Source organism: Elephas maximus, chromosome 7, assembly GCF_024166365.1.
Source record: "Elephas maximus indicus isolate mEleMax1 chromosome 7, mEleMax1 primary haplotype, whole genome shotgun sequence".
Lineage (NCBI taxonomy): Eukaryota > Metazoa > Chordata > Mammalia > Proboscidea > Elephantidae > Elephas > Elephas maximus.
The window spans coordinates 46,728,866-46,744,535 of record NC_064825.1 but is presented as its reverse complement, the minus strand read 5'-3'; the positions used below and the strand labels follow the sequence as shown (position 1 = coordinate 46,744,535).

General features: G+C 49.3%; 1 protein-coding gene across 1 annotated transcript in view; it reads left to right on the top strand.

The window, feature by feature from the left end:
- The first annotated feature begins 9,105 nt into the window (after positions 1-9,105).
- The window catches only part of DGAT2 (diacylglycerol O-acyltransferase 2), a 38,521-nt gene continuing 31,956 nt past the window's right edge, over positions 9,106-15,670 (top strand). The window contains exon 1 of the mRNA XM_049889789.1: positions 9,106-9,334. Coding sequence (XP_049745746.1) covers positions 9,295-9,334 — 40 coding nt within the window. The 5' untranslated portion in view covers positions 9,106-9,294. The remainder of the gene's footprint in view (positions 9,335-15,670) is intronic.

Sequence of the window (15,670 nt, the reverse complement as noted above, 5' to 3'; positions counted from 1 at the left end):
TGACGTGTTTCCTGTTTCCTCAGGGACCCCTTTTACTGACATCTCTAACTTCCTCCCTGTATTACAGTGATTGGTGCCCAGAAGGGCCTCCCTGGATTGCAAGTTCCCCGAGAACTTGCAGGTTTGAGTCTTACCCACCTCTACGCCTGCTTAGGAAAGATTTGCTGAGACACGGACTGACATTTCCTGTCGCCTCTGACAACAACCACTACTGGCCTCCCTCCTCCCAGGACCCGTCCCCACGTTGCATTTCCCTTGGTAAGTTGTGGTCATCTCTCGTGCTGGGATACTTGTCCCTTTGTCACTTTCAGTGTCCTCCCATTTCACAGGATTCTCTGGGCATTTCCCTCTTCCCTTCCCCTTTATGTCTGTTCAAAGCTCTTTGGACTGGTTGCCCCAACTCTAGGCAAATCTATCCTCCCCAATTCTTATTTCCAAGCATAACACTTCTTCAGATAACAACATTCATGGAGTACTTGACTATGTGCCAGGTCCTGTGTTGGTCACTTGACATTCATAGTTTAATTTAGTCCTTACAACCCTAGGAGGGAACAACCTTCGGAGAGAAGTACTTTATTTATTCCCATTTGGGGGATAGGGAAACTGAGGCTTAAACACAATAAGCAACATTAACTTGTGGCAAGGTTAGGGCTTATTGAGTCTGGGCCCCAGGTCAGGATCTGGGTGCACGTGGATGAGAAGTGCCATGTCTAGGCATACTTATTATAAAAGTTATCCTTGGACAAACCTGTCCAGAGCTCCTACTCAGTCTGATGGATCTGACCGGGTCCCAGGCTGTTATATAGAAAGTATTTGCCTCGCTGTGTACTTTCAGTGCTTCACAGCGCTTACTGTTCTGTACTGCAGGAGTTTCTGATTGTGCTCCCCAGAGCCCTGGAGAGTGCAGTGGCTGGGCTGACCATGTAACACTCTGGGACCACCCACACTGCAACCAGCACAGCCTCTATCATCTGCGTTGCCTCTTGGGCTACCCTACACGGCTGCTGGGCTGCTGCATTGAAAGAAAGTGTTTTGCTGCTAAAGAAAGCTGGCAAAACTACTGCTGAATGGTAATTGTCTTTTTATGTGTCTGTTTCTTCCCTCAGAATGTGGGCTCCTGGAGAGCAAGGACTGCACCGCCAGCACCTAGCACAGGGCAAGCAGGATTTCAGGAAAGATGGGCCACATGAAGCATGAATGCCCGACACTGTGCAATGTAAGGTTTATCCCCTGCCCGTCACGCTGCCCCTGCAGGGGAAAGGCCTCGGGAGAGTTGGGTAAGAAACTTACAGACAGGATGATGCAAGGGGTGATTTCTGTACATATTGCAACAGGGCATTCTAAATGGAGGCCAGGGTTGCTCTCAGGGCTGGTTCCCAAGGGTCTCAGCTGTGTCCTACTCCCCTCTTGCCAGCCAAACCTGTCACACAAGATAGGGCCAAAGGCCACTACTGAGCCCTGCTTAGGCCTGGTCTTAGATCTGAGAGGTCAGTGCTCTTGGGTTCTCACTTGAAACCCAGAGTCATCTTCAACCACCCACTTCCTTACCTGCTGCCCTACATCCATGTCACCAAGTCCTAGAGGTTCTAAGTCATTTTTTTCTTTTTCCCTCCCTCCCTCCCTAATTTCCTTCCTTCCATCATTACCTGAATCCCTCCTGTGGCCAGGCCCAGAGTTGGGCACAGGGATACAGAGAGAACTCTGATTCCATCCTTGCCCCCTGGGGGAGGTGCGTGTGTGAACATTAAGAGTAACAGTGCCCTGAGAGAGAGGTGTTAGAGGTCCAATGGGAGCACAGAGGTGGGAGTGGTCCCCTAGGGCTATGTGCTGTGCACCTCGTGTTTATACCCCCTCCCCCCCAAGTCCACTCTCCACCTTTCTCCACCCTGTGCTCTGCCCTGGATGCTCCATATGGATGCTCCCTCTAGCCGATGGGAAGCCTGCCAGAAGATTGGTGGAAGAAAAGGAGAGAGTGTGGCCCTGCTAGGTCACTGTGGCTCGGCTGTGGCCCTTCAACAAGGTCCACAGCTTCTGTCAGGCACCCTCTGCACACAGCTCTCGCTCCATCTAACTTCTCCCCCTTGGCCCTTCAGGCCACATCCCCCCTCAGAGTTACTGGTCTCAGGGCACTGCGCTATCCCTTGAACTTTCCCTTTACCCTGCCCATATCTTTGCAAATAGTCTTTATATTAAATATTCCTCAAATAACTCAGTTTGAGTGGGCCATCTCTTTCCTGCAGGGACTCTGACTAATATAGGGGAGAGGTAATCAGGAAGGGTTTCATGGAGATGACAACTGAAGGTGTTCTTGCCTGGACAATGATCTCTCTTGAGCATAAAACTGACCATACTGCACTCCTGCTAAACCTGTCTGTGGCTCCCCATTGCTCTCAGATTGAAGTCCAGACTCCTTAGCCTAGCATCCAAGACTGTACACCATCTGACCCCTACTGACCAAGCAGCAGGTAGGGAAGTCACCCAGAAGGGGGATAGTGCCCATTGTCATCAAGTCAATTTCGACTCGTAGTGATACTGTAGGACAGAGTAGACCTGCCCCATAGGGTTTCCAAGGCTGTAATCTTTACAGAAGCAGACTACTACATCTTTTGCCCACAGGGTAGCTGGTGGCTTTCAATCACCAACCTTTCAGTTAGCAGCTGAGTGCTTAACCACTGTGCCACCAGAGCTCCTTAGGGGGATAGCATCCACTGCCATCAAGTCAATTCTGACTCATAGTGACCCTGCAGCACAGAGTAGAACTGCCCCATAGGTCTCCAAGGCCGTATATCTTTATGGAAGCAGACTGCCACATCTTTCTCCTGTGGAGCAACTAGTCAGTCATGGCCAATGAAGCAAAACCAGAATGAAGTCGAATTTTTTAAAATTTGGGTGATGCGGAACCATAAACACAATGGGAAAAATTATCGGTCAAAGCCCTGGAGTGGGCAACTTGGAAGACGAGTAGTGAGTCCTTTCAGGAACCTGATGCGTGAGACTGGATTATTGCCAGGACTGAGGAGAGACACACATTCGAAGCCGTGCAGTAGGCTGCCATCTTTCTCAGGGCACCTCTGTTTCCAACTCTGTGCAATATTCTACAGGCAAGAGATTTGGTTGTTATGCAACTAATACTCTGCCCTTGTTTTCTAAGAATGAGATTAAGTAGCAGGGCCTGTACCTGTAATTTTTCCTGTTTTGGTTATGGTTCTGGTTCACCCAAATCTTAAAAATTCAGATCTGAACTGGTGTCGCTTCCTAGGACATGATTAAACTGGGAAGAGCCAGTTCAAAGCCCTGGTTCAAATCTCTGACCTTTCAGTTAGCTGCCAACCACTTAACTACTGCACCGCTAGCAACCCTATATAAAGGGATAATAGAGGGCTTGAAAGGGAAGGGGAGGAGTCCCAGGAGGGTTGCAGCCATGCCACAGAGCAGTGCTGGTTGGCAAACTCCTAGACAAGGAAGAATGAAAGATTGGTGAGAGTTTCTAGACCGGGGGTCATGCTAGGCTCCTTTCCCCCCACCAGAACCTCTGCCCTCCCACCCTCCAGGTAAGCTGAACATTGGGGAACAAAGTTAACCCAGATAAGACCTGGCCTTGGGGTAGGAGAAATGGGGTCAAATCCTAGCCCCATCACTGACAATTTGGCAAGCTCTCCGATTCCCTGAGTCTCAGTTTTTCCCAACTGCAAAGTGGGGATAACCTCACAGGGCTATGGGGGGAAGCTTAAAGGAGGCAATGGATGGGAATTTGCTTTTGCCATACAGTTCCAGCGTTAGGGGTGGTCCTTGTCCCCAGCCTTCTGAGGAGAGAAAACAAATGGACTTGGGGGCTCAGGAAGACAAATTTGAATCCCATTTTACTACTTACTGTGTAATCTTGGACAAGACACTTCACCTCTCTGAACCTCACCTGCAAAGCAGGGTGATAGTTGCTCCTTGCAGGGCGGCTGTGAGGATTTGGTGAGCTCAGGTAGGCCAGGGCCTAGCTTAGGGTAAGGTGCTCGATAAATGTTTGTTTCTGACTTTCTCCCTGTGCCTCTCTTAGGGCAGGCAGCCTCTCTGCCTTATAGGCTGGCTCCTTACCCTCCTCATCTGAGCAATGGAGGGACTAAAGCTGCTGTCATTGTTACATGTCATAGGGGTACAGGCGGGAAACCACTCACAAGCTGCAAGGCAGCAAACACAAATCCTAATGGCGGCACCACACTGGGGACTGTAGCGGGTACTGGGAGGTGCTGCCTTTGGCAAAGCCCACCCTGGTCAAGCCTTCCACAGAGGCTTGGCTTGACCTCTCTGCCTCTGGTTAGGCCAAAGAACCAATGGGCTGGTAAGGGAAAGATGACCTGGATCCCTGGAGCACGTTCTCATAGCTACCCTGCTCACATGCCCAGTGGAGAAGCAGGGACAGGCCTCTACAGACAGGGATGGAAGGACATCGAGACGTGGGGAAGGAGCCAGGAGGAGTCAGTGCTTGGTGCAAGACTCCCAACCCAACCTCGCACAGGAGAGGACCGTTCCAGGGGACTGAAAGCCTCCAAGAAACTTCCCCTCTGGGCTACTCTAACTCTGGGTCTAGTTTTCATTCAAAGCCAGCCTGGACCTAGCTTCTTAAGCAGTAGCCATGGGTGTGGCAGCTGGAGACCAAGGGGAAGCAGTGCTCTGGGAGTTGGGATGCCAGTGGCTGCTAGCTCAGTGAGGTGGCCCTGAAGCAATCTACTGCCCCTTTCAGCCCTTGGACCTGCCTCTGTATCCTTTGATGTTCCCACGAATGCAGGATTCAAATTAGGGGCCAGATTGTGTTGCCCCATTTCCCATACCCCCACCTCTACACCACCCACCAGGATGAACTTTCTATCCCACCAATCTGATCCAGGTGCCTCTGCTGCTCACACCCGTCCCTTGGCTGTTCATCACCCACAGGATGGACATATTTTTTGGCAGGATTTCACGGCCCTTCAGATCTGGCACCTGTCAAGCTCTCTGATCTCATTTCCTACTCCTTTCCCATCTTCCAGCCACACCAGGTGCTCATGGTTTTTACCTCCTGGCCTTTGCCCACACTGTAGCCTCTGCCTAAACGCCCTTCTTCTCAGACTAATCATCCCAGGCCCAGCAGCAATGTCATCTCCTCTTGACTTTGCCAGTTTACTGTTGCCTTCTCGATACTCCCATAGCACTTTGTCCACGACTCTACTGTATGCATTCGTCAGTCAGTCCACTGTGGACTGAGCTGCTGTGCTGACCCAGGCCCTACACCGGGGCACAGAGTGAAGAGGTTCCTGCCCTGGGGGAGCTCCTGACTCAGTGGAGAGGCAGACGCTGCAGGCAGACAGTGACAGCACAGGAGGGGAAGGCTAAATTTTCTCTCTCACGGTTGCCTGCATCTCAGCATGGCTGTCTGTCAATCACTGGCTTTGGGATACCATCTCTTGATTGGGTCTCCTCAAGGGCAGGGACTGGGTCTGATTCCCCTCTGTGTCCCATTCAGGGCCTGGCCCAGAGAGGGTGCTCAAGAAAAAGTAATGAATTAGATGAATGTGGTATATGAATGTTTCAAAGAAGCCTTGGTGTCCTGAAGTCTTGCCATTTTAGATATTGATATCTTATTTTTCATAGCAGAGTGCTAACAGCTTTTACATGTTGTGATTTCATTTGATCCTCAAATACTTAAGTGAAGTCAGCAAGATAGAAGTTGTCACCTCCATTTCATGAAGCAGAAATTGAAACTTAGAGAGGGACAGTGACTTGCTCAAGGACACCTGGCAAGTCAGTGGCAGAGGTGACACCTGAACCCAGGCCTCCTGCCTCCCTGCCTTTTGCATCATACTGTGAGGTAAGGGGGTGGGCCGTGTGTTCCAGCCCAAAGCCTCCTCCACAGGAGACCCTTTTGGAGCAGACACAAGCCACAAACTGACCTGAGATTCTTCCAGGCCAGCAGCAGTTTTTACCCTTAAGAAAACTCAAAACCACCTGTGGCGGGATGCAAGAATCCACTGACACTCTCAGCATCTACCTGGCTGCACCCTCTTTGTCCAGAAAAATACCGTACCTGTTCCTGTCTCCCAGCATTTGTATATACGAGTCTCTGATGTCCCCTAATCACCTGGTATGCCACTAGCCTTCCCTCAGTTTCTTAAAGGCACCCAGCTCTTTCCAGCCTAAGGCTCACCACGTGCTGGTCCCTCTGCTTGGAATGCCCTTCCTTCTACCCTTTGCCAACTCATGCATCAGCACTCAATGACATTTTCTTAATGAGGTTGATCCCTGACCACTTCCCTCCTGAGATTTATTCAACCTCTCTGAACCGTGGTTTCTTCACCCATAGAAGCTGACATCATGGGCTTGCTGTGAAGGCTGAACGGATTGACACACACACAAGACTCCTATGGCCTCGAAAGGGTTGAACAAATGGAAGTATTTCTAGGTCCTACCAACTGCATTTGTCACACGCTGCCCTGGCACTATGACTTCTGTCATTTCCTCCTGAAGAGATGGTAAAGACCTCAACAACAGAGACTTCCCCTCCTCTTATGTGTGACCTCACATCTAGTTTGCTCGAGCTGTACCCAAGAAATTTGTTTCTTCACTGACAATAAGTCAGTCACTCCACCACATTCTGGTAGACCTCACCTCCTCCTATGCTTTTCTCTAGACCAGTCCTTTCCTCCATTCTCTCTGCCACTGCACTAGCTAGAGGGTCATCCTCTCTCACCTGGGTCCCTTCCACAGCCTCCTCACTGCCTCTTCCATCAGTTCAGCCAATTGCAACTGGTGCAAACCTCCCACCCCTGCCTCGCACAGGAGAGAACAGTTCTAGGGCACTGAAAGCCTTCAAGAAACTTCTCCTCTTGGCCACTCTAACTCTGGGTCTAGTTTCCATCTATCTTATTCATCTAGTGCTGCTATAACAGAAATACCACAAGGGGATGGCTTTAACAAAGAGAAGTTTATTCTCTCACAGTGCAGTAGGCTGCAAGTCCAAATTCAGGATGTCACCTCCAGGGGGAAGGCTTTCTCTCTCCGGCAGCTCTGGAGGAAAGTCCTTGTCTTCAATCTTCCCTTGGTCGAGGAGATTCATAGGCACAAGGACCCCAGGACCAAAGGACGTGCTCTGCTCCTGACACTGCTTTCTTGGTGGTATGAGGTCCCCAACTCTCTCCTTTCTTCTCTTTCCTTTTATCTCCTAAGAGATAAAAGGTGGCACAGGCCGCACCCAAGGGAAATTCCCTTTACATTGGATCAGGAAGGTGACCTGAGTAAGGGTGGTGTTACAATCGCACCCTAATCCTCTCACAATAAAATTATAATCACAAAATGGAGGACAACCGCACAATACTGGGAATCATGGCCTAACCAAGTTGATACATACATTTTGGGGGGGATATAATTCAATCCATGCCACCATCCAAAGCCAGCCTGGACCAAGCTGCTTGAATCTTGCTTAAAAACGAATCTAACCACTGTTATTTCCCTACCTAAAGCTCTCCGAAAAACCCTAACCCTCACCCCAGTGTCTCAAGAGTGGCACTGAAGGACCTTCCTAAGATCAGGCCCAGGCTCCCTTGTTTTAGCCTCATTTCCCATTTGCCTGGGCTCTTAGCCACTTTAGCCCCCCTAGGCCAACCTCAAACATCCTGGCTCCTCCCCTTTTTAAAGATTTTATGCCTGTCCTTCTGCCCCACGCCTCCCCCTTCCCCCCCCCAAACACAAATATATCCATCTGCAAAACTCCTACTGACTTATGGCCAATGAAAATAATTTTGGAGCACTTTCTATGCACCAGGCACTATGCTAGGCTTTTTTTTTTTTTTTTCATATCTTACCTCATTTAGTTCCCATAGCACCACACAAACTAACTGTTTTTCCTGGGTTACAGATATGGAAACTGAGATTCAAATAAAGCAAGGCCAGAACTGACCTTCCGGTCTATCTGGTTCCAGAGCTGCTGTGCACTGCTCTCTCTAGGACAGAGGTCTCTGGAATAGATAGTGGCAGGGCCTTCTCTCCTCTGTGGTTCCTCTGCTCTCTGGCTTCCCTTTTGCCAGCATCTTTGTGAGGCTGTGGCTGCCAGCCCCCACCAGTGTGAGCTTCTCAAGGGCAGGGCCTGAGCTGATGGGCTTGGGTCCCCAGCACTCAGTAATGTACAGAGGTCCTGAAGGGTCTCTTATTGTGAAGGTTAATATTTTAAAAACATTCATATGTAAAGATTGTAAAATTTTTTTCTTTACTTTTTTTAAATTTTATTTTGTTGTTCAGACTATACACAGCAAAATGTACACCAATCAACTGTTTTCTACATGTACAATTCAGTGACATTGATTACATTCTTCAAGTTATGCAACCATCCTCACGCTCCTTTTCTGAGTTATTCCTCCCATCAGCATAAATTCACTGCCCCCTAGGGTTCCTATCTAAACTTTCCAATTGCTGTTGTCACTTTGACCCCATAGAGACAGTTTCGAAAAGAGCATAATGCTCTAGGCAGTTTTTTTTTTACTAGTTGAGCTAAACTATGATTTGGTTTTAAAAAAGACTCTTTAGGGGTTTCTTGATAAACAGTTGGATAGGTAAGGTAGTGTGGGTGGTTTGGGAGCTCAGTCCTAACCTAACTAATCCCAGACCACCGACCAGAAGCAAGACCTTTGCCTCTGCAGCCAAGGCAAAACCCAAGGCCATGTCAAAAGAAGGAAAACAGCTGCCTGCACGCCCTCGGAATGCTTAGCACGTGCTCCGCTGCCCCAGCCCACGTTCCAGCTGCTGGACCATACCAATTTCTATTGGGGAGGGATGGGGGCAGACAGAGAGAGCAGCTGGTATAACCAGACTGACCTGTTGGAATGAGGATTCGTGCGCCATGTCTCGCCAGGACTCCGTGTATTCCGCGCACCACAGGGTCCCCAGCGCTATCTTCGGCCGGGCCGGCGTGGAGCCAAGACCGAGGCGGCCTTCCCTCCCTCCCCCCGCGCCGAATGGTGCGGGCCGCGAAGTGGAACGCCCCGCCCCGCCCCGCCCCGCCCCGCCCCGCCCCGGCCGCGCCGTGACCCGCCCCGTCTGTGAGGTTATAAAGTGCGGCTCTCGGCAGGCGCAGCGGCAGCTGCCTGGGCTTGGCTCTCGCCCGCGGCTGGGGCTGCTCGCGCTCCGTGTGCCCTCTGTGCCCGTAGCCGCCAGCTTCGGCGCCGTCCCCCGGCTCCCGTGCGCTGCGCAGAGCCCTGGCCCCGGAGGCCGGGGCATGGGCCAGGGGCTCGGGATAGGGCGGCTTTCCGCGGGGCTGTGACCTGCGCCGGCATCAGCATGAAGGCCCTCATAGCCGCCTACTCAGGGGTCCTGCGAGGTGAGCATCAGGCAGGAGTGAGAGCTCTAATGGAGGATCTGTGCTGTCCCCTGAACGGTCTGGGGGACGGGCTGTCACAATGGAAGGGTCTGCAGGGCCTTGAGGACTTTGATGCTGGGGTTTTGAAACTGGATGGCTTTTCAGAAAAGGATGTAACGAAGGGGGCACTACGGCAGGCTGCCGTGTGGTCTTATGATGAGGGCACGTCGCTGTAGGACTGGCCACAGTGCGGGTTGAAGTCCCATCCCTTTCCTTTTATTTTGGGGAAGCTTGCACCCCCTACCCTCAGATCATCAGGATCTGCGATGAGGGGGAAAAGAATGGTTACCAACTCTGCTCCAGGCCTCCAGGCATGGTGGTCAAGCCTGGGTACCGTTCTCCACTCTCGCGCTTATCAGCTCTTGTGACCTCTGCTGTATCGCTTCCTTTCTCCTGAGCTTGTTTTCATCATTTGTGAGGTGGGAAAGAGACCACCGCCCTTCTCGGTTATTAGGGATAATTCCTGTCCAGCCCCCAGCACCATTGGTGGTCTCTGGCAGTTCCCTCCCCCTTCACCTGGCCAGGTGGAGCAAGCTTTGGCAGTGTGAGACTAAATGGGGCAGGGTGGCATGGGTTTTGCAATCGACTGAAACAGCCACCAGATGGGGAACATGTCCCACACCCATCCTTTGTCTTTTCACTAACCAGGCTTTCCCTCTGTTCTCCCTGCCACTGCGCTAGCTCAGGGCCCATCCTCTTTCACCTGGGCCTGTCCCATTCAATAGCAACTCTGAGCCTGGCATACTTAGAAGGTACAGCAGGCCCTGGGTATCCTCCAGTGTGACCCACACTTCTGGGCTACCAGCATGGAGCTAAGGCCCTCAGTGAATCAGAGAGAAGTTTAGATCCCAGAGCTTTTATCACTCAAGGAAGGGCTTTCTTTCATTCCCCGCCCCCTCCACACCCAGGTATCCCCTCCCATCTTACAGTTGGAAGAACTGAGGTGGGAGAAGGCATGACCTACCCAGAGTTTCCTTACAAGATGCCTTGGTTGGGGGATTAAATACAAACATGGAAGATTCTGGGGGTCATCACAGCTGTCCTGGTCTATGTGCCTGTCTCTCTCAAAACCTTCCCCTCTCCTCCTAAGTATTTATTCAGCTTGCCGAGCTTCTCCTACTTAAGATTTTTCTTTACTAACTAATAATTGCTTACTCCTTCCCTCACCTTCATTATAAAAATAAGAAAAAAAAATGCATGTTAATTATAGAAATTTCAAAAAATATAGACAAAGAGAAAATAAAAATTGCTGGTAAATCAACTATCCAAAGATAACTTCCTATTAACATATTACTGTATTTCTTTGTAGTTTTATTTATATGTATTATATAGATAAGCTCTGGTGGCACAGTGATTAAGAGCTCTCCTGCCAACCGAAAGGTCAGCAGTTTGAAGCCACCAGCCGCACCTTGGAAACCCTATGGGGCAGTTCTGCTCTCCTACAGGGTCGCTATGAGTTGGAATCAACTCGACAGCACTCCAAACAACAAAAATAACATATAGATAAAGTTGAGGGCATGCTGTAGATAATGGTTCTGAATCATGTCTTCTCCCTCTTAATATTAAATCACAAGTATTTCCTTAAAAAAAAAAATTTTTTTTTTTTTATGTTACTTAAAATCATGTATAACATTCTAGTGGTGGCAAGGTAACCCATCCTGAAGTTGTGTCACAGCTGAACTGTGTCCTGGACATTGGTATTGTTCCTCTTGGGATTATCACTGTGGTGCTAGATCCTTGTCTGGCCCTCTAGGTCTGGGTGCTGCTTGTTGCCCTGGAGAGATTCTGAGTGGCGAGCAGCTTGTGCTGCCCTGTGCATCCTGCCTGATAGCCTCTGACAACCCCTCCTCACACTTAAGAGTGCTTTTTTATCCCCCATGCCCTTTGATGTCTATATCAGGGGAAAAAAGAGACTTGACCAAGTCTTCTTCTCCACATAATGGGGTATGGAATTCCTCCTGTGACAGTCGTTCCTGGAGATTCCCTTCCTTTGGCTTTGTTCTCCACAAGCTGTGAGCTGTATCTTCCAGGAGCCAGGGACCCTCTCTCTCAAGTTTTTGATTTAGAGTTTGTTCTCAGAAGGACTTCTAGCAAATGGTTTTGGGCAAGTCAGTTAATACCATATCAGGATCATTTCCTCATGTTGTTGTCAGATCTGGAAAAGATGATTTTTTACTGGCTGCAAGGAATTCCATCATGGGATGTAGCAAGAGCTGGTATGAAATGCAAACCGGTCAGTTTAGCTCGCTGGGGTGCTCTGGTGAAAGACTGGGTGGGGTAGGGGATGTTATGAGACACATTTTGTGTTGTGTGGGCATCTTCATTAGATCTGCTTTCCACATCCTTGGTCCTTGAAGACACTCCCCAGTGGCCTAGTTTGCCTCTACGGATAAAGTCCCACAGTCGTGAGGTGGTGAACTTCGAGTCAGTGGCGGTATTCAAGGAGAAACCATGGATTCTGTGAAGGGCAGTCCTGTGCTGGGTGAGAGATTAAAATAGATACCTCGGTGTCTGGTTCCTTGGCCAAAAGAAGAAGCCTAGCTGTGGGGGGAGCATGGTAGGGTGGGTAGGTATTTGGTGGGGGCGGGAATCTGAGTTGCTGTTTTCTAATCTCCAAAGTATTGCTAAGCATGGAGGCTGCAGAGTGTGAAGCTGCAGACTTAGCAGCTCGTGCATCCCTGCTTTTGACCCTGGACAGGGGACTCCTCATGTCAGAGCTCTCTGATGCCTGACCATATCCCTAGTGTTCAGCACAGGACCCAGCACGAGATGGTGACAGCCCCAGTAAAGTTCTGAGCTGATTATTCTCTGTGGCTCTAAAGACCGAGACTGAGAACAAGGATGGGGTTTATAGGAGAGTGAGGTGGTGGGGGAGTGGGGAGAAGGTTTTGATGTATTGGAGGAATCATTTCTAAAAGCTGTTGAGGACTGCAACTCACTGGGGTGGGTGGGGATGGAGTTCCCCATCACTGGGGGTACGTAAGCAGGGGCTTGGTAGGAGGTGAGACTAAGTAGCTAGATTGTTGGGGTGACTCTGGAACTGAGGATTGACAGTTACTTAACCCCATCCTAAGTCATAAAATAGGATAAGAATATCACTCATATCCCCCTGTCCCCAATTCTGTGTGGCTTTCTTCCTCCCCTCTACCACTCCCTCAACTGTAAAGAGACCATAACAGGGGTTATCTGTGCTGCCAAGGACTCATCTGAGCTGGGAAAAGAGGGCTAAGAGAAATATTTTTTTAGAGGCTGGCCAACATGGCCAATATTTTATTACTCAGTGGCCAATATGGGAATCCTGTCCCACCCTCCTCCTGCCCCTGTATTCCACAGCAAGTACTTCAGTCATAAATCATAGATGCCTGTTAGCTCTGAATGTGGCCCAAGCCTCATGTTATAAATGGGAGCACTGAGGCCCCCAGAGAGAAGGGACCCATCAAGGGTAATCAAAGCCAGGGCTGGAGCCCAGATCCATCTCCCAGTCTATGGGAGATCCAGTCTTGCCTTCTTTATCCAAGATCTGGGAGAAAAGTGTGGCGAGGCTGTGAAGGGCTGAGCATAGAGCGCCACATCACAGGTGATCACCCGTTTGCTGACAGAGTGAAGAGTAATCTCCTAGTCTCCATGGTGGGGGTGGCAGATCACCTCTTCCCAAGCTTTTTGAGAAGCTCCCGCAGCTTGCCCTAGTGGATGGAGACACCAGGACCCCCCAGGGCTTCAACTGCCAAGTGAACTACCAGTTGCCTCCATCCTACTTCAAACCTCCCAAACTCCTCGTGACCTATGAAGCCCCATGTCAACAACCTCATCTACCATGTCGCCAGCCACACGCCAAGCACACTGGTGGTCTTCCTGTTCCTCCAGCATTCCCACCAGTTCAGTCCTACCTCAGGACCTTGGTGTTTGCTGCCCTTCTGGCCAGATCTTTGCAAGGTTGGGTTATCATCCAGTCTTCTCTCAGTCACCAACTCCTCTGCCCCCAATCATTGTATCTTGTTTTATTTTTTATAACCCTTATCACTACCCAGGTATCATGTGTATTTGTCTGTTTAGGTAATTGTCTCTACCACAAGAATATCAGCCCCTTGGGAGCAGGGACTTGGCTCAGTGTTGTGTTCCCAGCATCTAGCACAGTGCCTGGTAGGTAGTAAACAAACCAAACCAGACCTGTTGCCCTTGAGTTGATTCCAATTCATAGCAACCCTATAGGACGGAGTAGAACTGCCCCATAGTGTTTCCAAGGAGAGGCTGGTAGATTTGAACTGCCCACCTTTTGGTTAGCAGCCAAATGCTTAACCACTGCACCACCAGCGCTCCTGGCAGGTAGCCGGTACTCATTAAATATTTGTTGAATGAATGAATAACTAATGGGACAAGCCCTCCTGAGAGCTGCCCATCCCTCCTGGCAGGAAGACTTGCCCTTTGTTTCAGTGTGTTTATCCAAGCCTTGCTTGGGCCTTCTCTGTGCTGAGTGCTGGGGCTACAGCTGTTCCCTGCTTCGGAGACACCCTCAGTCTGGTGAGGAGCTGGCTCTGGGACTGAGCCCCAAGTGGATGGGGCCAGGCTCACCATGATCCTCCTCATTGCATCCTGGGCTTAGAAGCCAAAGGACCAGAGTTCCAGCCCAGGCTTCCTTCTGGAACATGGCCTGGCTGCTCACCTTCCCCTGGGGATCTCACTCTCCCTATCTGAAAAATAAGATTGTTGTTAGGTGCCATGGTGTTGGTTCTGACTCATAGCCACTCCATGTACAACAGAATGAAATGCTGCCCTGTCCTGCGCCATCTTCACAGTCGTTGCTATGTTTGAGCCCATTGTTGCAGCCACTATGTCATTCCATCTTGTTGAGGGTCTTCATTTTTTTTCACTGACCCCTACCTTACCAAGCATGATGTCCTTCTCCAGGGTCTGGTCCCTTTGATAATACGTCCAAAACATGTGAGATGAAGCCTCACCTTCCTCACTAATCAGGGACATTCTGGTTGTATTGCTGTATTCAGTATTCTTCGCCAACACCATAATTTAGATGCATCAATTGTTCTTATGTCTTCCGTATTCATTGTCCAGCTTTAGCATGTGTATGAGGTGATTGAAAATACCATGACTTGGGTCAGGTGCACCTTGGTTCTCAAGGTGACATCTTTGCTTTTTAACACTTTAAAGAGGCCTGTTGCAGCAGATTTGTCCAGTGCAATACATCGTTTGATTTCTTGACTGCTGCTTCCATGGTTGTTGATTGTGGAGCCAAGTAAAATAAAAACCTTGACAACTTCAGTGTTTTCTCTGTTTATCATGATGTTGCTTATTGGTCGAATTGTGGAGGTTTTTGTTTTCTTTATGTTGAGGTGTAATCCATACTGAAAGCTGTAGCCTTTGATCTTCATCAGTAAGCGCTTCAAGTCCTCTTCACTTTCGGCAAGCAAGGTTGTGTCATCTGGATATCACAGGTTGTTAATGAGTCCTCCTCCAATCCTAATGTCATGTTCTTCCTCTTATAGTCCAGCTTCTTAGATTATTTGCTCAGCATACAGAATGAATAAATATGGTGAAAGGATACAACCATGATGCACACCTTTCCTGATTTTAAACTATGCTGTATCCCCTTGTTCTGTTCGAACGACTGCCCCTTGGTCTATATACAGGTTCCTCATGAGCACAATTAAGTCTTCTGAAATTCCCATTCTTCGCAATGTTATCTTTAGTTTGTTATGATCCACACAGTCGAATGCCTTTGCATAATCAGTAAAACACAGGTAGACATCTTTCTGGTATTCTCTGCTTTCACTCAAGATCCATCTAACGTCAGCGGTGATATCCCTTGTTCCATGTCCTCTCTTGAGTCTGGCCCGAATTTCTGACAGTTTTCTGTCAATGCACTGCTGCAACCATTTTTGAATTCTCTTCAGTAAAAGAAAAAAGGGTTAGAAACTTTCGGGGTGAATGTGAGGGTTTTAGTTAACAGGAGTAGGAAGTGCTTTGTAAACCAACTGTGATGCTACTGTTGTTGGTGGTGGATTTGGTTTGCTGTTGAGTTGATTCTGACCCATGACAACCCCGTGTGTGCAGAGAAGAACTGCTCCCTAGGGTTTTCAAGACTGACCTTTCGCAGCTCCTGTCCGTCCAGAGGTGAGATGAGAAGACAGAAAGGGATAGGAGCTGGTTGAATGGATACAGGAAATCCAGGGTGGACAGGAGGAATGTACAGTCACATTATAGGGATAGCAACTAGGGTCACATAACAGTGTGTGTATAAATTTTTGTATGAGAAACTAACTTGAGCTGTAAATTTTCACCTAA